Here is a 25,418-nt window from a genome sequence, read left to right on the forward strand (position 1 = left end):
ATATCCACTCAGGGCTTGGTTTGTTTTTTTTTTTTCTCCAATCCATAGAAGTGACATGAGTCACAAGTAATCAAGACTCGCAAACCTCTTTGTTCCCTATACAAGTTTTTTAAGTAGGACACCAAACATGACCACAAAAAGTAAGAAAAGAGGCAGCATCAAAACATACTCAGTTTACTCCTCTTCAGTTCAGACAGGAAAGAAAGAAACAGGAATCCACACAGTCACAAGATGTGGGAATATTTCTTTTTAATTTAAAATATTTTCAACAATGTCATTCACAACCTTTCTCATCTCAGACAAATACCCTCCAAAATGTTAACAGTGCTTCAAGCAAACAACTCTGAATGGTGCAAAGTAAACCAGTACAGACACTTCCAGGATACAACAGTAAAACCACTGAAGAGTGAATAGAAATCAGAAACTGATCTCAGCCATTAAGGTAGGAAAGATGATGGGAAAAGAATACAAGGTTATGTCCAGTTACATATTTTGCATAGTCTTTCAATGTACGAAAACAGTGAAGATGATAAAAATGGCTGCTGCCAGGATGGAGAACAAAAGGAATGAATTGGAGATGCTTCTAAAACAATCTAACGAGCTCTGCTTGCATCGTTGTTGTACGCTACAACCCAGTGGAGGCTGCCTGAGTCAAAGAAAATGGACTGATTCTGGTTTCAGTTACACCAAAGTAAGTCAGAAGTAATGCCACTGAACCCAGTAGAATTACAAGTGACGCCAGACCAGAAACATCTAGGCTTGTTTTTAAACCACAGCACTGAAGAAATGAAATTTTTATCCTAATTATTTTATCTAGGAATATTAAATAGGAGTCTGTGTCTACACATGTTCTGAAGACTGGTGACTGTGACTCACAATGAGGGGTCTACTGGATCCAGCATGCTGCTAGGAATGAGAGGGGAAAAGGAAAACAAGGAAAAGTTGTTGAGTTTTTCTTCCTTCCACTCTCCTATTCTAAAAGTATCATACAAAGAAGTAAAAATCAGTCCAAGAAATAACAGCATTATTTGCTGCCAAGTCCTGGCTTGCCATAATTCTCAGGTTAGATTGCCCCAAACAGCTCACTGTGATTTTTCTTCCTCAATCCTTTTTTGTCAAGAAGCTCTCAGCACACCTAGCCCCACAACAGCTATTACAGTACCCAGACACATGGAGTTTCCTCATCAGTCACTGCCCAGGTTGTGCACTGAGGCCTGGCCCAGCACAATTAAGTGCATACAAATTGTAGCAGGCAAAGCCTGGTAGCTTAGTAATCTGTTCAGTACAGTCTGTTTGATTGTGGCTTCTGCATGCTGAAGTTTAAAACAAACAAACAAAAAATCCACCAAACTCCTCTCCCCCACGTTAGGCTGAGGGGTCAGGAGTTTACACCCTGCTCCTCCAGATTCATCATGTTCTTCACACATATACCATCGCAAAAGTGAGATGACTTCACTGGCCACTTGAAAAAGAAGGGAAGCCACTACTTTGGGAGATAATAATTCCTCAAACAGGTGAAGAACTTTAACGTATTTTCAAGTGATAAATTTTAGAAGATCTGTAAGCCTTTCCCTTAAACTGCTCCCTGCACTTCCGACCCACTTGGTATAGTTTAGGTTGACAGTACCCAAGAGTGACGAACTAAAAAGAGTTTCAGAAGCCAAGCTGCTACAGTTCGGCTATCACAGCCAGCAAATGGCTCTCCCCTTTCATTTACTATTTCCAGTTTATCACCTGCCAGCTTTCTAAGTGTGCCTCCTATTAACTGAGATCAATCAGTCCCACAGCAATTCCAGTTTTAGGATGTACTAGACAAATGGTTTGCGAGAGTCCAAGCTCCATCCTTAATCCTACGAGACCAGCCATGTTTCCAGTTTAATAATGAACATGGGAACAACTGTGTTGGCATTTATTTACCTGAGGTTTCTAAATAAAAAGGTAGTGGTCACCAGATGTTTTCAGTTTATAAATAGCCCTTCAAGTTCATGAGGCATGAGGGAAGCTGTTGTGTTGAACTTCCTTGGAATATAACTGGGCATTCTAAAAAATTAAAAAAGAAAAAAAATAAAAATAGAGAGGTCTTTTGTCCTCCTTCTACTGCCAGAATGAAAAAGCACAAACAGATATACTGGAGTTTTGTTCTTTCACTTTAAACGGAAGATGTATCACTGCATAATTTGCTGATCCCATTTTCAAATCTGGCATTTTCTGGTGAAATACACAAATAATCAAAACATTGAAGGAGGAAAAAAAATTACTGGCAGCTTTTATTTTGTCCAGAACTGGTGGCTCAATAATTACAAAGCAGCTGAATCTCACAGGAGCCACTTACTAATGTGCTAGGGCACTGTTCTTTTGTGTCAATAAGAGCACTAAGTGCAGGAAGCTTTCCCAGCAATTAGGCACCATTTACACTCCACAGAATTATTGCACTAGGATTTCTCTCATAATCTTTGAAGATCAAAGACTGATTTAAAAAAAAAAAAAAAATCAGCAGTGTATTTTGGCTCTGCATGAGGCTGTATGAGCAAAGGGAGGACTATTTTTCAAAAAATGCTGGTAAAAACGAAATGCCCTACTCATAACCAGATTTTTAATTTGGGTTTCTCTTCTGTAGTGTGTAGCTGCCTGAATTTTGCTATTAAACTTGCAGGCACTGACTGTAGAGAAAGTGTAATTACACCTCCCTGCTTCTCTTGCACTCTGTAAGGAGGATTTTTTTTAATATTTTTTTTGACTGTTCCAACTTATTTTGAAGGCTCAGTAAGATTATATGAGGCAACTCCAGCAACAGTCTCTAAGTAGTTGCCAACACTGTGAACCTTTGGGGGTTTTTTGGAATCATGAAAGGTTTCGCACTCACCATTGCATTTTTTCTAGAATTAGTGTTTTCAAATACAATTTTAAAACCCACATATATATTCTTGCCTGTGACACAAATCGAAATAACACCCCCCTCCCAAAAAAAAAAAAAAAAAAAGACAGGAAATGCCAGCCCCTACCAACCCACCCCTTTATCCCTGCCAGAGGTATAAAACCCCTTTTAGAATGTGTCGTTTGAAGAGATCAGATTATTGTTGTGTTTGCAAGTTTTAAGAAAGCTGAAACATCATTTCAAGGTGGGTATTTTTGTTGTTGGGTTTTTGTTGTTGTTATTTTTTGGTTTGTTTGGTTTTTTTAAGGGATGGAGGAGAGGGGCAAATCAATAAATCAGCAATTTTACTAAGCAATTTCCCCCACTCATGGATGGAACTAAATATTTAAGCAATCTTTGGCAGAAAGCAGAATTGCACTGTGAGTACTTTGCAGGGAGTTGATTTCAGCTGGAATGTGAGTGGTCTAGATGTAAATTTCCCTGAAATAACTTTAATAGGATATTAATCCCCTCTTTACCTCCTTCACAAGAAAATAGAATTTAAATAATAGCCTTGCCTTTCCTGAGGGTATGCTTTTAATTTTATAGTCAGAAAGTCTGCTTCTTTTAGCCATCTGTAATCTTGAATCTGTTAGAAGAACTTGGAAAACAAACATTCAAGAGAAGACGAAGAAACCTATGTCTGCAAAAATAAATCTACTATTTTTCTTTGGCAGAAAACGTACAGGGCACTGACAGGAGATTGTATGCATCTCTATCAGCTTCTTAGGTTTATGCATCAAAAAGGCAAACCAAAATACTATAAAACTGAATTCCAACAGATATAACTTTAGTTGACTTTTCTCACTGTACCAAAAATAATCTCTCAAATAAGACATTCTGCTTTAAAGAACACTCACTCACCTCCTCCCTCCAACTTTATATGCAATATGATTTCTCCAAGTGGTCTGGACTCTGGTTGAAAACACTGGCTCCCAGCTACCAAAGATGTAAATATTTTTTCATGGTTTTTAACAGATGCATGGATAGAACACGCAGGAGCTGGACTGAACTGGGCTCTCCAGTTTTCTCCATATACTAGTTGCAAACTCCACCAGTAATCTGCATGGTCTTAAGGTAACCTTTAAGGTGTATAAATTTAAAACAATGTACTATACATCACCTAACAGAAATTTTCCCTCTAATACTTAAGGCAGCATCAAACGACTATTTGATAAATAAACTAAATATCTCATGTTTTCCTTTGCTTTTTGGCAGTCCAAGGGTTAGGGGTCTTTTGTTGGTTTTAGATTTTCTTTTTTATTGTACACTTTTTTGGGCAGGTTAAAAAGGCTTATGGCTTCTTAAGGCCAGGTAACAGATTTGAGGCCTAACTTGGTATCCTGTGGTAAAAATAAATGTAGCCAAGGTCTTTGGGAGGTCGTTCTGAGGCACAGACTCTAATGTCATTGTAGATCACCCATCTGAAATGAAAACAAGATTGATTACATTCCATGTGTATAAAAATCATCACAAGTTTACCAGGGCTTCTCAGACCCAAACTTCAAAAAGCTTAAAATCTTAAATTAGGCATTGTAACAAGAACAAAATATCAGAGAAACAGCCGAAGCAAGTTTACTGGCAGAGTCAGGAACTGAAAAGGAAGAGGGATGTGCAGTGGAATGTGTAGTTACAGTTCAAATTAAGGAAAATCAGGGATTCCCAAGGCCAAATAATAGGAATGTATTAAAATCACAGCCACGATCAGCACCACAGTACTAGCAATACCAGTATCAGCCCATAGTTTGATGGGTTTCTATTGATGGGGAATGAAAGGAAGTTGGGGGAAGCTCAGATAAACAAAGCCAGATACAGAACTGATGCCCCAAAACAAACAGAGATTTGGAACAACAAGCACAGGAGAGCCCATGGTAAGTTTCAGCACAGACCTTAGTGGAATCCGATCACATCTACAATCTGTAACAATCTTAATTTCTTTGGTGGGAAATGTATACATGGTAACAACATGCATGTTTTGCCTGCCATGAATACACACCCTGCTCTGTACAGATGCACACTTGAAAGAAAACATTTGCTCATCCTTGTGTGTCTCTCCCAATTCCACTCACCTTCCTTCTTTTTTGAGATGACAAACATAGTGGCCACTCATTGTGGATGTCCCCATGTGGCTGATGAACCCAAACAGCTCATATCCTGTTTAAGAAGCACAAACAGGACCATAAGTCTTTTACTGCTAACATTGCAATACGACTCCAGGGAAAACTTTCTTTCTAATGCTGGAGAAGCAGCTAAGCACTCCTAACTCAGACTCTGCATACCCAAACACAGTTTCTGTTAAGACTGCAGCATATTTTTGCTTTAACTAGCGGTCAGATTCATTGTCAAACATCAAACCAATCCAAATCAAACCCACACAGATCTGTGCACATCCAGCAGGGCTGTGATCACAGCCCCTACTAGGAAAGGGAAAACAGCAGATTTATTTCCAGTTCACAGAGAGCACCACAGAAAGTGCCAGATACGGAGTTCATTCTGCACACAAATTAGCTATAAGTGTGATCACAGATCCCCTATAAATCAAACAAAAACCAGAAGTTTATATTTCAGCAGCCCATAAAAGAAAGGACAGGAAAGAAACCTCTTCCTTTAATACAAGGACAATTTTTGTGCTTAACGTCTCTGGAGAACTCAGCATTGGTTCTTGCTCCCCACCCATTCATGCCATTCACCCGAATTACCACCAAAAGTAAAAGGGTACCTTCTTTCAGGATATTGCATAAGGACAGGGGCCTGGATTTTGGAGGAGAGGGCTTTCTGGAGCCATTTTACAGTATCATGTTGATTATCAGGATTTCACGCACTCAGTAAATGGTCTCAGTCTATAAAGGCTAAGTACCATAAAAAATAATTATTCCAAATCTTTTTTTTTTAACCTAACGATAATCTACGTTTCCCACGTCTCCAAGAGACTTAAAGATTGGTCTTTATAATGTTAGAAACAAAGAAATTAATGTTCTTATATAATAACAGCAACCACAGAAAGAAAAATCAAATTGGCTGTTCATTTTTTTTTTAGAAGAACATTACAGTCAAGATCAGAGGTACAAGTTGAGCACATACTAATTATTAGAATTGGTCATGAAAGGTCCTTCCAAAAACATTATGTGATATCCTTATGTTAGAACCACTGCTGAGCTTTTGTACTCTTGTGCTTTTACACTTACAATAGGTTCTTCTCCTACTTCACAACTTTGACTGCTGTACATGAGCCCCATCTTGTGGATTATTTAGCAGTAGTATGACTGAGGATCTCAATGAAAAAAAAGAAAATAGCAAAGCAGTACATGCAGGATACCATACCAACTATATATATATATATTTAGAATAAGGAACTTGAAGGGATTATCAAATCTCCCATCAGACCACAGGAGGACAGAAACTCAGGTGGTCTGTAACAGCAGCGTTATCTTTAGGATGCTCAGCCTCTGAAGATTTAAACATTCTATCTTTTCTTTGTCTTTTTATCTTACAACAACAAAACAAAAAATAAAGCTAGGCCAGGAGAGACTTATATGTTACGGGAACAAGAAACTTGGACTCAGATTATTCAGTGAGTCCAGGAAAAGAGTTTTCTGAGCAAACACAGCCCACCAAACTTAGCAGCCCCACAGAGTTTAACTCAGCCCCAGAAGAAGGAATAGAAGTAAATTGTCTGGATCATGTCCAAAAACCCACAATACTTTCAAAACAGAAAGGAGCTCTACGAATAGTGTAGGTGTGATGCAACAACATGATAGCCATTTCTAAGCTGAAGGAGAACTTACTTCCAGATCCATCTTTGATCCTGGGTCCCTCCGACCCTGTCTCTGCAAGTATATTGGCATTAGTATTGTTCTCCATATTCATCATGTCCAAAGCAGGCTCATTTTCTTCCTCGAGTTCAGGGTGGCTGAAGATCCATTCCAGTGCACGCTCCAAATTATTGTTCTGTGAGTCAAACAAGCAAAAGAGCTGCCTTTAATACATTCTCTAGCATCATCATGCTACTACTCATTGGTCTTTGAACAGAGAACGGATCATGTTCAACAGCACTTAAAACTTCTAAGATACATACTCTACCTCCATGGAAAATAGGATTCAACAAGCACTCTGCAGAAGCTTGACAGGTGGAAAAGAAATCCTCCCACAGTTAATCCCCACGGCCCCCGGGTTCTCTTCTTGAAGATGCACAGTATTTAGGCATCCAGGTTGTTTCTCAACAGATGGTAGAAGCAGCTAAGTTTTCCTCACTTTCCTCCATGTTTTAACTTTCAAGTGAAACACACAAATCACCTTCCCCACTCTAACCCAGACAAGTCAGGTATCCCACACTTCGCCAGAATAGTTCTATGTGCATCATCCACTAACTGGATTTTTATACACATGTTTCAAAGGCATCTGAGCATGCACATGTACAAAGCACGTAATATGAAATGAAACGCAAGTGCTACCAATAACTCATGGAACTCACTGTTGCCTTGAGTGCTTGAATTGCTAGAATCCTTTGGAAGCCCATGGAAATGATAATTGCAACCATCTCTTCGGGAGGTTGGTTATCTAGCCCAACAGCTCCAAACGCAGCTGCTCCACTGGAAGCAACTTCTCCAAATGCAGGCACGACCAATGGCTCAGCAAAGTCTGGAACAAACAAACATTCATCAGTTTGTTCTTTGCCCCACTGAACTGGAAAGTCAACAATAAACACAAAGAAACAACCCCAAAAGCAGTCCTGAAATCAATGTAAGTTCATTTCACTGGCCCAGTTGGGACTTAGATGTGTGGAAAGCCTTAAAAACAACAAGATGAACATGCACATTACAAAATACCTAGGTGGACAAACTCATACTGAGCAGGCTGGAACAACTTGGCACATCACAGAAATGAAACAACTGCAGGAAAGTAGCAAAGATTGGTATGGAAGCAATGATGACACCAGAATAGTAGACAACCCAGCTGATACATGTATAGATGTAAAATGAACTGATTCCATAGCTGAAATACATCAGTTAAGCCCAAGTGAAACTCATTCCCCATTTACACAAGCAACACAAAAGCCCACAGTGAAGTGTGAACTCAGCCAAATCTGGGAGTCCCCTGGCAAGAGAGTGCTCAGGTATACTCAGCACTGAATCATGGGTCCAAACTTTGCATGGATGAAACACAGGAAGTGGAGAACATCTAGCAGCCCTGTCCATCAGTAGATAGCCCAAGTTCTAAGTAGGGCATGAATGCTCTAGCCTGAGCTAGAGAAGGCTGATATGGAAGAAAAGCATCCAGACCACAGGATTCTTTGTACTTACACTTGATCACAAGTCAGCTTCCCCCTTAGCAGTACAGACCTAGCCAAAGGGTGGAAAACATGAGAGCTGGCCCACAGCATCAGTGAGGACAGGAGAGTGTACTTCTGTTGTAGCTTAGGTTTGTTGTCGTCTTCTAGGCAGAGGATGCCAGATAATGGTCAAGATCTGCATATCCCAGGAGCAGCTTAGGAAAACTCACTCACACCTCCAGGTTTCCTGGGGTGGGGAAGGGGGCCATTGTTTCTGTCACACATTATAAAATTTCTACTGACTGCCAAAATACACAACCAGGAGTTGAGTTTAACTTACACCTTCCAATCACTGACCTGGTTCTTCCATGTGTGCAATAATCCAGTTGAAGGCGACTTCAGCACCGAGGTTGCCTGTATAGTACACAGCTTTCCGACATGCTTCCAAAGGGAAACCCATTTCTGCCAGTTGCATAACTGAAGACTCATCAATATCTAGAGCTACAAGAAAGGACTTTTAAAATATAGAAGTCTAATTTCATCCATTGTATGGTATTTCTTATTGTTATTCATGGTGCCACATATTACAATACATATCTCTTGTATTTGTTTTAGCACTGCAGTAAACCCACACCCAGTAGAAAACAGCCTTATACAAAGCATTATAGTATTTGTTATGTATTACTGGTAATCTTTTGTCTCAGTAATTTACATAGATCCTTAAACCTTGATGAATTCCTGCAGGACTTTATTTATTAAAAAAATCTCACCACTGGATTTCAAGGGGTGAAGAAGTTAGGTGTTGAGCTTAGCTAGAGATGGCAGCCAAAAGCAATCACCTCTCTTAAAAGCAGGATCTTGCAGGTGAGAGAAACAATGGTTGCTGGATCTGGCAGTCTCCAGTTGAACTTCATCTCTGAATGACAGGGCCCGACAGCTTCAGCTGAGATCAGAGTCCAGAGGGAGCCAGGATCAAGCAGCTGTGACCCCCAGAACTGCAAGATCCTGCTGATGAGCAGCAGATAGAGGAGCAGCTCATATTCTGGCTATGCTGATGCTACTACAGACTCTTAAGAGTCCCGCACGCATGCAAGTAAACACTGAACAAGTACAAAAACCAGCTGTTATTTAGAAGCATTCAGGGCAATACTCCATGCATCTCTATTAGGACAGAGAAGCCATTAGCTGAGCAAGAGCGTGACAATTTTTAAAGCAGCTGAAATACCAGTCTCAGAAAAATGAGATACGTACACTCCACGAAATGGTTTGTCATACGATCTGAAAGTTGAGAAAGGAAAAAAAAACAGGGAAAAGGACTTATATGAAGGCTAAGTAGATTCATATGGGAAAACCACTTCCATGTTTTTAAAGTCATAGAAACATTTGACCTCATACAGGCAGAGCATGTTCATCCTTACATCCCTGATGTTTTTGCCATGAATTAGACCAGGGATGTTTCTGCCCAGTAATTTCCCCAACTCAGCTCAGAGTAAAGTGTCACTGGTACTATAAACCAGTAGGAAATATAGCTGATGGCTGACCTAAACCAACTTAAGCAAGAATCTATTTTGTTATCAATAAGGCACCATCACCCATGCACTTACACTAAAACTAGGTCAGTCCATTGATCAAGACGATAAAAAAAAAAAAATTATAGGCCTTGGTGAGGAACCTACAGATAAGGAACAAAATTAAAACCTTTAGAGAACTGAATTTTGTCATAGCCTTTGCTCTGACACACAATTTCAGGTACTAGCTTCCATTCACATGCATACAGCTTGGTATTATACCACCAGTATCAGAAATATGCAAGCAAATGGGGCAATCATGTCATGAGAGTAGTTGCATTACTGGCTTCCTGTTAAGTTTGGGTGCATCAGTATTTAAGTCATCTGGAGGAAATTGCAACAACCTGGGTCTAAGGTTACACTATAAACCCATGATTTTACTTGCTATAAACCTTGCATTCTCCTGAGAAACCCAGGGAATGAGGAAGGAGGATATTCTAATATTCTTGTTTCTGAACTTTAGCATAGAAGAAGCAGTCTTCAATTACACAAGCACAGAGCTGCTTTTTCGTCCGTAGCTCCAAAAGGTGAAGCTTAAGGAGAATCAGTATGTGCTAGAGGAAAAGGGGAATACAAGAGAGAATCAAGAGAGAAGTAGTCAGTAAATACCTTTTGGGTCATCGGGAATGATAATGGGAGGAGCAATGTCTGGAAGTTCCTCTTCTCCCGGCTGGAGACCCCTGGCCCGAAGGTGGTTGATATCTAGGAAATCTGGCATGTCTATAGAAACATCTACAAAAGCAGAGAAAGAGGCTAAGCTTATGAATCCAGCAAAACAACCTTATGGTGCAACCTGCTCCTTCAGAGAGGGGACTCTGGTACTCAAGCTACAAACACAGCCAGGATTCTCCTCCTGAAAATGATTATTTGAGAAATTCAGAACACTAAAGCACAATTTAACTATGAGGTCAGACTACATGAAACTGTATTTTAACTCCACAGACCTGATGGATTGGTTTAATTTGTCATAAAAAAAAAAGAAGATTCAGTTAGGATCTTCACAGTATAAATTTGACACTCAAGGCATGTCCTCATTATAGACCAAAGCATGTACACCTTACAGGTTATCTTGGATAGAATGAGAAAAAGGAAAATATGAAAGGCACATACCAAGCTTTTTGGGTATCCAATCAAGGCCAAAGGTGAATTTCTTTATCTGCACCACTAAGTACTCAGGGAATGAAGCAAAACGAGAAGTCCTGGGAAGCACAAAAAATAGAACTCAGTGAAACAAGGCAACTAAATCACAAGCAGCACAGATTTCAATACCTCATGCACACTGAGGTGAGTAACTTTAGCCCTGAGTGAGATGAATAGTGATGGATTTTATAAACATAAGTTTCACAAAAAAGCTTTCAAGTATAGTAGAGAAGTATGGTAGTAGCTTTCTATGCATTCATATCCTGAATGTCAGCCCAAACCCTTGCAGACAATTCAGCGTGTAGGAAGATTATAGAAAACAACTACAAGTAATATTAAACTTGCTTATCAAATTGTTCTGAAGTTGAATGTCAGGAAATAAATTTTGAATGACATATTGGCTAGAACTTCAGGGCATGGGCTTAAAACACAGCTCGGACAGAATGGAGTTACAATTAAATCTGCATTTTTTTTCACTCCCTTACTAGTAAGAGTAGCATTGTCCATGAGCTAGCAGTCCACCTATAAAGCATTTCATTAAACCAAGATAAGAAAGTAGTAGTTTGTAGTTTTTCACATGAATGCTATATAAAAAAGCTACGTGATATTCTTATTGAGCTACTATGATCTTTATGAAAATAGAGTATGACTCTTGAGTTTAAGGGGATCCCTGATATGTGCCCACTTAGTGAAAACAAAAAGTTTAATCCTGAACACAATGTAACATTGTATGTACCGCCATTCCCCTTCTCTATGCTCCCATTTTTCCCACATTTAATCTCCTGCATCCTTATCTTTATCTTCCATTCACACATACCATCCTTTCTTCTAATTCACCTAACTCTGGGTAAAATACAGTAAATGCATCATAAACAGAAGGCCTTCCTACCATACTATAAATAACTACTTCCTAAATTCTTGTTAGTACCACCTTTCTTATCATCTGCAGCACAAAACTTTTGAATTTTAAATAGCAAATTATTCTTCATCTTTCAATGCTTTTAAAGACCTAAGAGATGAAGAACAGCTAAATTACAAATTAACCCTGGATCTATTTAAAGACTAGAATGTTCTTCCAACATGTTCACAGTTAATACAAAAAACCTTTAGATTTCTGCTGCATTTTTCTCTACCATGTGCACTTGTCTCCCAATTTTCAATACAATGTCAGTGAAACTGTATGCTAAGACAGCAATGACTCATTGATATGTTAAGTGATCTAAAAATAGAAGGTACCTAGCCACAGCAAACCAGTTGCAGAGCCCAATTTTCAACCACTCCTTGTTGCTGACACAGAAATGGAACCGGATAAGAGACTAGCTCTTGTTCTCAGCAAGAAATACTCCCCGTGAAAATTGCACTGATCTCCATCTATCTGTCATCGTATTTCTCCTTAATGCTTTTCTAAGCCCAAGGTGTTCTCGGTTCCTTTCTCTACCTGACTATAAACACACAAGACAGGTTCCTTCTTTTATATGTCCATCTTATACCATGGCCCCATGTAAGTGACAGCCAACTTAACAAATGCAACTAAACACTGTAGCATACAAAGATGATGAGTTGAAATCCAGACACAAACAATAAATAAAACATAATAACATAATAACATCAAAGCTTTCAGCATAGCACTTCACAAAACCAGAAATTTCCATCCATCTAAATAGCTTTCTCACAAGAAACACAACCTTCTTTTGCTTCACCCCATTTTGTTGCCACACAATTCCCTTCAGCATTTTTAGTCAAATGAAGACATCAGGAGACTAAGCACAGAGGTCCAGACTGTATCTCCTGCCAGACAATACAGGGCTTTATCACTAGTTGATACATAGGATTCGATACTAAAATGTGGGCAATTAAGCTACAAGCATTTAAAGTTCAAGCTCTTAACAACGAGACCACATCGCCTCTTGAAGTTTAACAGTTGAGAACAATTTATTTCCTGCTCAATTGGTCATTACAACTCATCAGGCTTGATCTGCATATTGCATTTATGAGCCCCAACACTAATACAATGCCAAAGCCCACTATGCCTTTCTCTTTCTCTTTGCATCATGTCCAGGCAGTAAGACAAGCACAGAGCACTACCATATAGGTTTTTAATAGGCAGCTAGACACATGCTTACCTAACTCCTGCAGATTTTGCTTGAAGGGCACTGCTCCAGAAATCCTCTACATTGTTTGGTTCAGTAAAGGCCTGCAGACATGCACGAAATGGGATCTTGGCACGGACAAGCTCTGGTGGAGGTCTCCTTGCAGCTTCTGCTTCTCGCCTCTTCAATTCATAGGCAATTAATTCATCTGAGAAATATACATGACACTAAAAGCTAAATGAAGATTGTTACAGTTTTGATGTCCCTCACCAGTCTTATTTTTGCAAGTTTTAGAAATGCAAAAACCTACTTATCAATAAAACTTTTACATGGCTCTAACTAGACATCCAATCTTTTGTCTGCATTGAGGTCAGGAGCTACACTTACAACCACATCTCTTTTCTGAAGGTTTCTGTTCGTGGTGAAAACACAGAACTGGAAAAAGTGGGTAACAGGCAATTAAAACCTTGCCATGACAGCCAGAATCCTGTGTTAATAGTAACACCAATTACCCACTTTATTAGCTCAATCTGACTTGGAAAATTATTGCTGTCTATCTGTGTCATCTGACTTTCTAGACAGGACAGGATTATGTATTACCTAGAAAGAGTCCTGACACTGGCAAGTTGAGCAGCACCATATGGTAAACGCATAAACTAGTATACCTCCCGAGCCATTACCTGGAAGTAACAGGCTCTTTTTTAAGCAATAGAATAATCACTGAAACTGATGAACAAAGAATGCAAAAAGTTCTCCAAAACTTAAATTTTCAAAACAAAATGGTGTTTTTAAAATATATCATCTAGTGCAAAGAGTTGTGGGCTACGTGACAAGCAGTAGGTGGAATTCTCTGTCTTATGCTATTTCAAAGGACCTGGTCAAATAATCAGAACAGTTCCTTCTGGCTTTAAAGTACTTTAGATTTTGAGATTATGAAGGAAACCAGAGGCACATGCCCCTTCTAGTGTTCCTGTGATGTCCCCTTCACTTCCACCTCAAGCATACAGTTATTTACTTCAAGCATACATTAGCAGGAGTAGGGAAGTGATCATCCCCCTGTACTCAGCACTGGTGAGGCCGCACCTCAAACACTGTGCTCAGTTTTGGGCCCCTCACTACAAGAAAGACATTGAGGTGCTGGAGTGTGTCCAGAGAAGGGTGACGAAGCTGGTGAGGGGTCTGGAGCACAAGCATTATGAGGAGCAGCTGAGGGAACTGGGCTTGTTTAGCCTGGAGAAGAAGAGGCTCAAGGGAGACCTTATCACTCTCTACAACTACCTGAAAGAAGGTTGTAGAGAGGTGGGTGCTGGTCCCTTTTCCCAAGTAACAAGTGATAGGACAAGAGGAAGTGGCCTCAAGTTGTGCCAGGGGAGGTTTAGATTGGGCATTAGGAAAAACTTCTTCACTGAAAGGGTTGTCAGACATTGCAACAGGCTGCCCAGAGAAGTGGTTGAGCTGCCATCCCTGGAGGTATTTAAAAGACACATAGATGTGGCACGTAGGGACATGGTTTATTGGTGGATTTGGCAGTGTTAGGTTAACAGTTGGACTCAATGATCTTAAAGGTCTTTTCCAACCTAAATGATTCTATGATTTATTATCTTAGTCTGCAAGACTCTTCATCACCGATTGTAGGGGCAACCAAGATTTGTCTGTATCTCCCTCCTGCTTCCCAGTCTTCTAGCCTCCTCAGCCATTTTTTTCCTTTAAAAACAAGTATTCTTTCTCAGGCAGCTCACAGGCATGAAAATATCATTCCTGTGTATTAAATCAATGTCTACCACTTCATCTTCCTTCCACCCTCTCCTCAAGCCCAGGATATTCAGATTGTGTATTTTGGCTTTATAGATGACAAACTATCTTATACCTCTATTCTCTATTATGACATTAGAACTTATACTTGCTGCTAACGAACACAAAGCCAATTTGATTTTTTAGTTGGGTTTTTTTTATTATTTATTTTTTGTGTGTGTTTGTTTTTACAGAATATTCATTAGCAGGTATGTTCAGTTCCTTTTTTAGGATTAAGAAGTTTTTATATACTGGCTCACTGTCCAGGACAAAGGAAATCCAATCTTAATGGGGATCTTTGGGCACACACACGCACAAAAAACAGGGGTAAATAAATTGTACTACAAGTGGCGTGGCACATCCCTGGGTCAAATCCAGGTTAAGGTTTTAAATCACAAATCTCTGACATCTTTATCATACAAACTGCTACCATTCTTGGTAATATATTCCTAAGTGCTGACACTTAATGGTGGTCCCACAGTCTGAGAAGAAATCTGTCCGAAAACTTGCCAAGAGTATCCAGGTAGAATCCTTCTTCCCTAAAAACATAACCAGGGACAGTAAAGCCACAAACTAATGTGTGTTTAAAATCTCCTTTAAAGAGATCTCTTTAAAATCTCCTTTAAAGCAAACTAAGTAACCTTCCCCTCATCAGTTCACTGATTTGATTTGCCACATGGCCTTGAACCATTCTATCCATATAAAGAGACCACATGGGGGTGACAACTTCATTCCCTCATGGTTGAGAGAGGCACCAGGTCAGTCAATGGACCAGTTTCTTTCTTTACCTTTGTTTGTTGCTGCCTCCATGGCAACAGGTAACTGCATGATATAGTCCACCCTCTCTGTGTAGCGGACCTTTCTGGACTGGCAGCATTGTGTGCGTTCTTCCACCAGGAACCGGAAAACATCACTAGGGTTTTCTGAACCCACAGGGTTCCTCTGAAAGGAATATTAGATGCAATCATTTAAGTGACAATCATTAAAATTACCAGAGAACCTAAAGGCTGATGGCTGGTTTATGGCAAGCACAAAGACACCAATCTTGCACCCAGATCTGACAGCTCAGCTTGCATTTTATTGCACGAAGAACTCTGGCGCCCACAGAGAATCTCACTGAAGTCCACAATGTCTGCATACACAGCAGTATCTTTCTACACGTAGTAACTTGCAGAGTATGTACCTAATGAATCTGAGAACAGAAGAAGGTAGGAAGGTGGCAGGTTACAATACAGATAGAAAGCTCAGGTAAATAACATGGAGCATCCTTTCAGCAAATAGAATTGCTCCTACCACTCTGAAGCCGCACTGAAACAGAACAAGCAACTTGTAGTTCGTTATCCAGATGGGAATGTCATACAAATAATATACCTCCTCTTTATTGTTCATGTTAATGTCTGTTATCAGGCAAAAACCAGAAAAATGTCTTCTAACCACCTTGTAAGCAGTACATGCGTTTTGGGATGTGGAACATTATGCATGCAAATGTGAATAACTTCACCTAGACTGTAACACATGAATAAACACCCTCGATTCTCGGGGAAAATGGAAAAAGAGGGAGGAAGGATGGGCAAGAGAGAAATGCTTTAAACCAAAATACATGTATTTGTAAATTTCCTTTTCAGAAAGACAGCATTAAAAATACACAGTACTGATTCTTTTACACACAGCATTGAGCTGGAGCTCAGTGGAAATTTCATTTTATACAGAAATATTCAACTGACAAATAGTCACTTTGCTTTCAGCAGGGGACTCCTTCGTCCCGTAATGATTCAATGGCATACAGCTGGGATTTGTAAAAGAACTGGACATGGTAATTAGTAATTAGCTCCCAACAATGATATAAATTTGGAATAATAATAATCATCATAATACCCAATTCATTAATATTCCAAGACAGACTTCAATATGATAAACAAATGGATAGGATGTAATCATACAACGAACAGCAATTTAAAAGGACAGTCACGTATGTTTATAAATCTTATAGCCTGTACAGTGATGCTTGACATCTCTATATCTCTTGCAGTTGTAATCAGCAGCAGTGGCCCTGTGTGTGGTCATGCAAGAGTCTGAAGTAAAGAGAAGGGAGAGTTAAAGGAACAAATGTTTCTAAGCCAAAATACATTTAAATTAGTTCCGTTTTCTACAAATCCAAGGCTAAAAAGAGTATAACAAAAAACAGCCACTCATATAACAGCTTTGCCCTCATTGTCTAACCAGGGAAAAGAAGCAGTAATTCAGATTTTCTCACCTCTACTAGATTTATAAGATGCAGGAAAAATTCCTGTGCGTCTTGTTGTCTATTGGAGGAAAATTCTGGGTGGCCTTTACTTACAAAAGCTTTAAACATTCGGGGAGATATTCCATTGTGTTGAGGCTAAATAAAAGAAAGATAAACCTTTTAAAGAAGGATTTTTATTTGTTCCTGGACCAAATATCCCAAAGTCACTCCACTAGATCTATCTATGGCCCATTTCTGCCACTGGAGAAATGATAGTTTCAGTTTCATCTGGTTTTCTGTTTTAATTAAAATGGAAAGGGTCCTGAAACATGATTTGAGGATTTATTAATATGTTTTATGACATAGTTTATACAGCGTTCAGTCGATCTGATTTTTCTATGGCATTTGCAAGTTAAAAGAGATTACTGAAGGTTTGCTAAAGGTTAGTAGTTTTCAGAAAGGCCAAAAGCCTACACTGTTTTCTAACATTTGACATTCCTTTCAGAACTCTGTTCCACCTAAAAGTATGTGGGCATTGAAGCACTTTGGTATATCAGCTAACAGCTTTACTCAGGACAAAACCTTTCCAGAGATCTCTACGGAATCAAGTAGAGAACAATTGATGCGTGCAGCACGCATTGCCAGATGGGTTGTTAAGAACACACATGAATTTGCAATTTGCAGGTGTTGAAGGACCAGAACATACTGCCTTTAGCCATGCAGTTACATCAGTACGAAACTACCCTAAATCAGAAAATCTCTAGCTTCTACAAGAGTCCTAGTTTTCAGTTTCTTACCCTCTATACCACTTTAAGAAGCCCTCCCAACCACCCCAAACTGCATCCTCAAAACAACACTAGCTATTATCCCTTTTAAATAACACTTTTGAAAGGGTCAGAATCTTTTACTCAGATTTGCCCTCATCCTCTGAGACTGAATGATTTTCAAGAAAATCCAAGCAGAATTGTAGTCTTTAGGATATGTCAGAGGCTGTTAAATACTCAGCCAATCTCATTCTTTACTACAGTTACGCTATCGTACCAATATAAAAATAGAAAAAGCAGCATGAAATGGAAAGCACATAAAACACACACTGAAAGATGATAATTTTATTCTTCGTTTCACTAGGGTAAGGTATTCCTAGACCTCAGATTCTCAATTTTAATGCTTTTTCATTTTCTGGCAGTACACCAGCAACCACATTAGGCTAAGACGCTCTTTGAAGGCTCTCGTAAAGAGACAGAGTCTCAGTATTGCTTGAATAAAGAGACATTCTAGGGATTTCTGAATCTTCGGTTATGTATCACTTCAGTGTCCTCAGCTGCCTTTCATCAAAGCTAGGACTGGGGAGAGAAACGCATAAACCAGCTCAGATTACTATATACCAGGCTTCATTATGTCAGAAGCAAGAATACGACAAGGTGGCACATTTGCCCTGATGTATAATGCAGTGAGTTTGGAATCAAGCCTTCTTTCCACCTATACACTTTTTACTCAGCCATTTCAGCAGGGAGAAGAGAAACATGCCATGTGTGACAGTCTGTAGAAGATCAGATCTTGCCCTCTAAACGCTTTCCACATTAAGGACAAAAAAAATAACAGAAGAAATGGCAAAGCTCTAAACAGAAAATCAAGTCCTAGCTGACAACCCTTTAGGCTTTCAGTCTTTTTTTAATGTTAAAGTGGGTCCAAGAAAACTGCTGCCATTTCCACATTAAACTCCTGTGGTGAAAAATTTTAGCTCCACAGTACCATGAATATTTATAGAATACCTAGCATACTTTCCCCATCAACAGTTGCAAAACAGTTTAGCTAAATATAGACTGTGCTGGACCACTGCGGATCTCATGTGAATGCTTTTACAGGCAACAACTCCCAAAAACTTTGGCTGAATTCCAAAGACCCAGAAAGCTAGAGAACTTCGTTGCATGTAGGAGGGGAAAAAAAAAGTAAAATAAAACCAAAATTAATAATTGATTTTAGAGACACAAAGAAGCAGCACTTGAAAACGCTGAAGACCTAAAATCCTATGCAATTCTATTTATTATAAATGTCAGTACAACTACTTGGATGATAAAATACTACCTGTATGTATACCAGTATTATTGGGAGGGAAGACAACAAACAAAAAAAGCAATCCGGAACCAACAAAATATAGATATAATTGCCCAGAGTGAGGGAATGGAGAAGATATCTCTACTTGATTTTTTTCTAAATAAATCTTCAATACAACAAAGAACAAAAGCAGTAAAAGCTGTTTCAGATCCTAATATTATGGTATGAATTGCTTGATAAGGAAATCATCTGATGCATGTAGCTACAACTTTATTAAACTGAACTTATGAACAACACAAGTATTGTTAAATGCTAGTAGGTGGCTACTACTGCCTGACAGAGTTCTATACCATCTGTCATTAAAAAAATTCTCAATATCTCATTGCTAGTAGTGGCTGCTGGGCTAAACATGGAGGTGTAGCTTTATTCGAAAAGTTCAAGTCCCTGAACTTCCAAGCCCATTATTCTTCATTCATATCCTGTATGCAATTAAGAAAGTGGGTCAATCAGAATACATAATTTAATGTGATGAGTCTGTTGGAATCTGTTCCAGTATTCCTTAGTCACAGTGATGCACTGATAAGTTCTAAACTTTAGTTAAAGGAAACAAGCAGGATTCATTTGTTGTTCCAAAACAATGAATAGCTACTGTACAAAGCACTTACTCAGGAGACACAGGACTTTCAGACCATGCAAACTACTCTGTACCAGATGCTCTTAATCTTTGTCCAAAATCTCCTTGGCATTCTCATTTCAGAAGGAGAAATCCCTGTATCAGTAACTGATAGATGAAGGTAGAGGAAAATATCCATTTCCATGGAAACTATCACCATGATTCTGTGATAGATGCATGCGTGACTTCTACTGTGTATAAAACTACAACTTGGTATCAGAAATTCCTTCTCCATGAAGACAGTTGTTTTCCACAGGTATTATTTCAGTATTGGTTATTAGTTGACCTTTCATTTCTAAACACCCCATTTGTAGAGTCTGTGGTTTAAGTCCACATGCTGCTTGGAGTCACAATAACAGAGGTTGGCAGGAACACTAATATATTCTAGGTCTGGTTTTCCCAGCATCCCTCTAAACAAGATGTTTCAAGGTAGATGGTTTGAATAGTAAAACAAATCTAAAATAACAGATTTGCTTGGATAGATAACATTGTCCTAATAACTAACATTTTGCTTAAGACAACTGTTAATTGGATGACCCTAGGGAAAACAAAGGCAATTCCAAAAGCACCAGAGTTTGAGCAGAGAGGCAAAATCTGAACTAATCTCACTCTCCAAAGGCTGATGGAAACTTAAACCAACTTACAAAAAGAGAATAAACTGTTCCATGGCACCAGTAAGCTACTGATAGCTTTTCTTCTTCACAAAAGCAATCAAGAACAGGTAAAAAGATAAACCAGTGACTCAAGCAGTGCCCATGAACCTTGTTAATACAAATAGATCAGTCAGGCCTTCATCAAAAACTATCCTTACTGCTAAAACCAAAAGACTGTTGGACAAAGAATACAAAGAGGCTTTCTGATGATTGAGAGAGTGAATGTATTCATTGCTGGATGAGGAAAAAGCACAGACAGATGAAGACACAGGTCTATGGATGTTAGAATGCCAATACATGCCTTAGTGACTTTTGCAGCGTAAGAGAAACAAGCAACTTTCATGTTGCAAGAGAACAACACAAAGGCAATATGAAGACTACAGAACCAACAATACTGGCGCTCTCGAAGCTAAACACTAGCTAGATATTGTGAGCTAAGTATCTGTTTTGCTGCAAAATTACTGTAAATTACAGTGAAAATAAAAGTCTCCCATTGGTAACACTCACTATGACAGAGAAATAAAATTCTGTATTACATAAACATGGTAAAAAAGGTTATTTCATCCTCCAATTCCTCTCTCCTTTGTGTCTAGCATGTTAGCTATACAGTACTTGCCCCTCAGTATACCTTTGTTCTAAAATTGCCTGTTCTGAGAAAGCCGATTCCAAGGTTTTTTCTATTGTGAGTTATTATAAATCAGGATATATATGTCGTTCTCCCCAGGTTGTCCAGTAATTAAGAGTTTCAATTTATATCCAAACCCACATACAATACTGTGTTTCCAGGAGAGATCCCAGTGGCACAGACATGCTTCTACGTGATTTCTGTACCATGAAATACTTGAATAAAGCCCCAGTGGACATGGCTTTGCATGATCCCTCCTTCATCTACATAACCTAGGCAGCTTCTCCTGAAATCAGGTGGAATATTGTCAGACACTTCCTGGAAACAACTCTTCAGCTCTTTATACTTCTTTCTGAAATTTGAAGAGGATTTAGAAGTTTGATTCCAAATACTCAGGACTCTCTAGATAACTTTTTTTTTTTGTTTCTCAGAGAAGATAAACATAAGTTGCAAGTTCTATGAACTTTTGCACTCATCACTGGAGCGGCAGGATACTTTATTAGCAGAACCAATGGTTGCTTTAATGATTTGCACAAATAGCCCCTGACTAATACATTCCTGACTAGAATCCTGCACATTCCACCTTGCTAAGCATCCCATGCTGGATCCACATGTGTTCTTCAATGCCCGGCACCTGTTCCCTTTTCTCAGGATATCACTTTTACCTAGTTACCAAGCTGCACAAACTCAGTCAAATACCTTGTGTTCTTCTTTCATCACCTGCTCAATAAGCTCAGATTTCATGGGTGGCTTAGAGTACTGGCCTGAAAGGAGGCCATGTCCCAATTTAGCCCTGTAGGGAAGAAACAAACATGTGAGAAAAAACAGAAAAGAAGGGAATATTTTTATTCCAAGTAAAAAAGTTTACTGTCTTTCACTGCCTGATGAAACATCATTACCTGCAACTAAGCGGGCAAACCTTCCCATTCTACTTTTTGCCATATTTCACTTTCAAGCCCGTGCAGAGAAGTTCTTCTACCTTGCCATTAAATTATTTAGATTCTACTTAACTTGACCAGGTAAATCACTGAGAAGTGTCACTTACATCTGAGTGTTGAAATCTTGCGTTGGATCAAGAGGAGAGTAGTCAAATATTCGTGGAAGGTTTCCCACATACCTGGGCAGCAAGAACAAAGCAGAAACATTAAAATATTGCAGCTAGATTTACTCAAGGATATCCTAACAGATCCTCAGCACTGATACATCAGCAGGCTTCCTCTGTGCTAACAAGTCAAATTTTGCATCACAGCAATGACTTAATCTATCCCTGGTGAGTGCTTCTATTGTGGAAAAATAACAGTACAGAAATTAGGAAATGGACATTTAAGTTTTGCTTAGAAGCTTCTAGCTATAAAGGATATGGCATTGTTGTTTATCCAGAATTTAAATTCTATTCCTTGATCTTGACATAGCTGCAGGATAGTGTTGCTCAAAACCATACAGCTGGGTTGACAACCAGCGTACTTCCTACTCCTAATCAACATCACCAAATGAATTCAAAATTTGTATCAGGACCAAAAACATGTAAAAAGAATGTTTCTATTCAGTTTCTTCAGAGAAAAAAAGGCTAACTCCTGACAACAAACACTGAGGTGTATATTGTTCTAGCCAGTTTGTTGGAAAGCGAAGCATTTAGTAGCACACTATCTGAATATTGCTCCCCTTGAGCACAAGAAAAATGGGCTAGGTAGGTATGGCCATGTTAAAAGAACACATTTAATTTCTGCCTGGTCCCTCTTTCATTAAAGATCTCCACTACTTCGTTGATACTAAGTGCTCCAGGTAACTCCAAGGACCATGCTGTGGAAAACAACCTCCCTTAGTAAAGTCCATTTTGGTATTTTTCAAAAATGCAAGTAGAAAAGCTGTCACTTAATGAAACTACAGACTGTACTCCATATGGCTAACAAAGCAAACAAACACAAAAAAGTTTTCTCCTCTTGTTCTTCAGAAGGCAATTGCTACATGAAAACCTGGGAGGCTTTCCAAAATCTAAAAGCCTTACTTCCAGCACACACACTACTACTGCTGTGGAATGAAAGAGCACTCTGAATTATATTGCAAACCATAGACTGTCCTTTTTAAAAAGGCTTCTCTCCTTGGACTGGTATGTTCAGTTTTGATCAGTCGGGAATATTTCATATTATTCTGTTGTATTTATGATGGATGACACACAGATTCAAACAAAAATGCTTTTGCCTTTTTACTCTCCTAATTATTCAGTCGAAGAATATGCTCACACTACCCTTTTCATGAAATGAGATTATTTTTTTTAATTAGAATTTTAATTAAAAAATACCTTTGACAGTTTCCCTCTTCTTAGCCAGACCTGCATGCAAAAGGTGCATTGCTTTTCACTAGCATGGATCAACATTAACATGTTTGTGCCAGTATAGTTTTTGCACAAATGACACTGGAGTTATAGAATGATTCCTGCAGCTATATGAAGGCATGAACCAGTACAAAAAGCCCTAATGTGATACTGATGATACTGAGATAAATAGAGAAATGTACGTATGCATATAAAAAGCAGAGACAGAGCAATCGAGTTTACATATGGTATATGATTTCCCACCACTGAAGTTAAGTGAGTAAGTTCTGATTTCAAAGGCAGATTGGGTTTTGTGTTCCAACCTTTTCCAGAACAGAACAATACAATCACTAAAACCCCTAAGCGGCCACTGAATGGACTGAAAGAGACTTGTTTGCAGGTGAGACAAAAATTAAAACACCATTTCGCTTAGAAAAACAAGAGATTGAGGAATGCAGCAGCTAGTGCTAAGAACTAGTTTGTAGCTACTTACGCTCGCTGGAACTCTGGGATGCTGAAAATGGCTTGCATGATAGCATTGAGGTAGCAGCTATTTCCCAGGTTCTTCATGCCCGTGTATCCTGGGCCATACATGGGCTTGAGTTTCACGCCAGCTTCCTGAATCACTTCCCATTCAGAGACTCTTGGTTTTATATCATTATCTCTTAGCCCATTCTCTGTCTGAAAGCAACAAGATTTATTTTTTTTAATCTGTTTAACTTTGACAACAATTATGCTGCTGCTATCATCATCACCAACTTAGTGATCTATACTCTAGAAAAGAAAAGCCAAACCAACAGGTAAAGGGAAGTAAATCCTGCATGTAGGGGAGAAGATCAGGGTCAGGCGGCTAGAAGCTTGTTCTTCCAATATACCTCCTAGGCTCTTTACCACAGACCACTGGCTCTTTGAGTGTTCCTAGTTGAGACCTCAATCCCAGCTGGGAGCTTTGCTTCTCTCAGGGCTGTGACCTCAAGCCTCAGCATCAAAACACTGCATTTTTTCAGGTTTCATATTCCATTTGTAATGGCCAGGAATAGCTGCTGCTGTAGAAGCTGGTCCTAGCAAACAGACCAGATGAAAAGCTGCAGATACAAAAACTCTTCCCTTCTTTCAAATGGGAAAAGCCAGAATTTGTGATGCTAAAGTTTCTCCCCTTTACAGCTCAGCTTTCAGCTTGTAGGTATATAGCTTGTTCACAGCTTGCAGGTACAGGTCACTACAGTGTTATTTACTGCTAGCACTACTCCACCACTTCACTAAGAATCTTTCAGACTGGTCTGAAGACCAGAGATGAAACCTTTACAACAGCTGAGACTAAGTTTTCAAGGATGCTGAGTGAAACAGGTTTTCCAGAAAGACTGCTGGATAAAAGACTTTTTATTCATGATATTGGCAAGGAAATTAATACACCAAAAACATTATTAGTACCATGAAGGCTTTTGAAATTGCAGTTTAACTCTTCTCTATCATTTTAGAGTTATTATTAGTTTTCTCTCTGAAATACACTAAACCAGTATCAGGCTTGTTCATTTTTAACAGTTTTCATGTTCAGGTTCTCAGGTAGTGATATGAGGCTATGTGCTTCAGTGAAAAAATAAAAATAAAAATCAAAACACCTGCCTTTATAACCATATTCCATTCAGACTTCTTAGATCATTTAAACAGAACTGGAATCAACATCCACTAAAATACAAATCATTAAAAGGACTTCTCTACTAATACAGACCAGCAACAAGTTTAGGAACAGGACCCTTTTTGCCCCAGTCCCTTTCTAGTGTACCACACCATAGATCATGCTGTTTTCTGGACTTGAGAGAATGTATTTTTTCATTTTATAATGTATTATTAACAAGACCTAAACTGAAATTTAAGACTTTGGGAAAAAAAAACAAAAACAAAAACCTCAACAAAGCCACACACACCTACAACCTTTCAACCGCTTCTTTTCTTATCCATTGCTTAGCTTATTTTTGCTTAAGAGTTGTATCTGTTTACACATGCAATAGGCTTTCCTTCACTCACTGTAATTAAATATTCTAGATAGTCTTCAGTAACTGAATTAGGTTTTTCCATCTTGAAGGAGAATGGTACATAACACATGA

The 25,418-nt window shown here is 38.9% G+C and overlaps 1 protein-coding gene across 1 annotated transcript in view; it reads right to left on the reverse strand.

Moving 5' to 3' along the window:
• Positions 1-233: 233 nt before the first annotated feature.
• The window catches only part of USP13 (ubiquitin specific peptidase 13), a 56,150-nt gene continuing 30,965 nt past the window's right edge, over positions 234-25,418 (reverse strand). The window contains exons 8-21 of the mRNA XM_059822413.1: positions 23,807-23,994; positions 22,048-22,119; positions 21,702-21,795; positions 17,027-17,152; positions 15,561-15,714; positions 13,015-13,189; positions 10,862-10,950; positions 10,361-10,483; positions 9,435-9,461; positions 8,541-8,684; positions 7,386-7,552; positions 6,700-6,862; positions 4,984-5,068; positions 234-4,338 (exon numbers count right to left, since the gene is read on the reverse strand). Coding sequence (XP_059678396.1) covers positions 4,245-4,338; positions 4,984-5,068; positions 6,700-6,862; positions 7,386-7,552; positions 8,541-8,684; positions 9,435-9,461; positions 10,361-10,483; positions 10,862-10,950; positions 13,015-13,189; positions 15,561-15,714; positions 17,027-17,152; positions 21,702-21,795; positions 22,048-22,119; positions 23,807-23,994 — 1,701 coding nt within the window. The 3' untranslated portion in view covers positions 234-4,244. The remainder of the gene's footprint in view (positions 4,339-4,983; positions 5,069-6,699; positions 6,863-7,385; positions 7,553-8,540; positions 8,685-9,434; positions 9,462-10,360; positions 10,484-10,861; positions 10,951-13,014; positions 13,190-15,560; positions 15,715-17,026; positions 17,153-21,701; positions 21,796-22,047; positions 22,120-23,806; positions 23,995-25,418) is intronic.

The sequence above is a fragment of the Gavia stellata genome, chromosome 11 (genome assembly GCF_030936135.1).
Source record: "Gavia stellata isolate bGavSte3 chromosome 11, bGavSte3.hap2, whole genome shotgun sequence".
NCBI classification, from domain to species: Eukaryota; Metazoa; Chordata; class Aves; order Gaviiformes; family Gaviidae; genus Gavia; species Gavia stellata.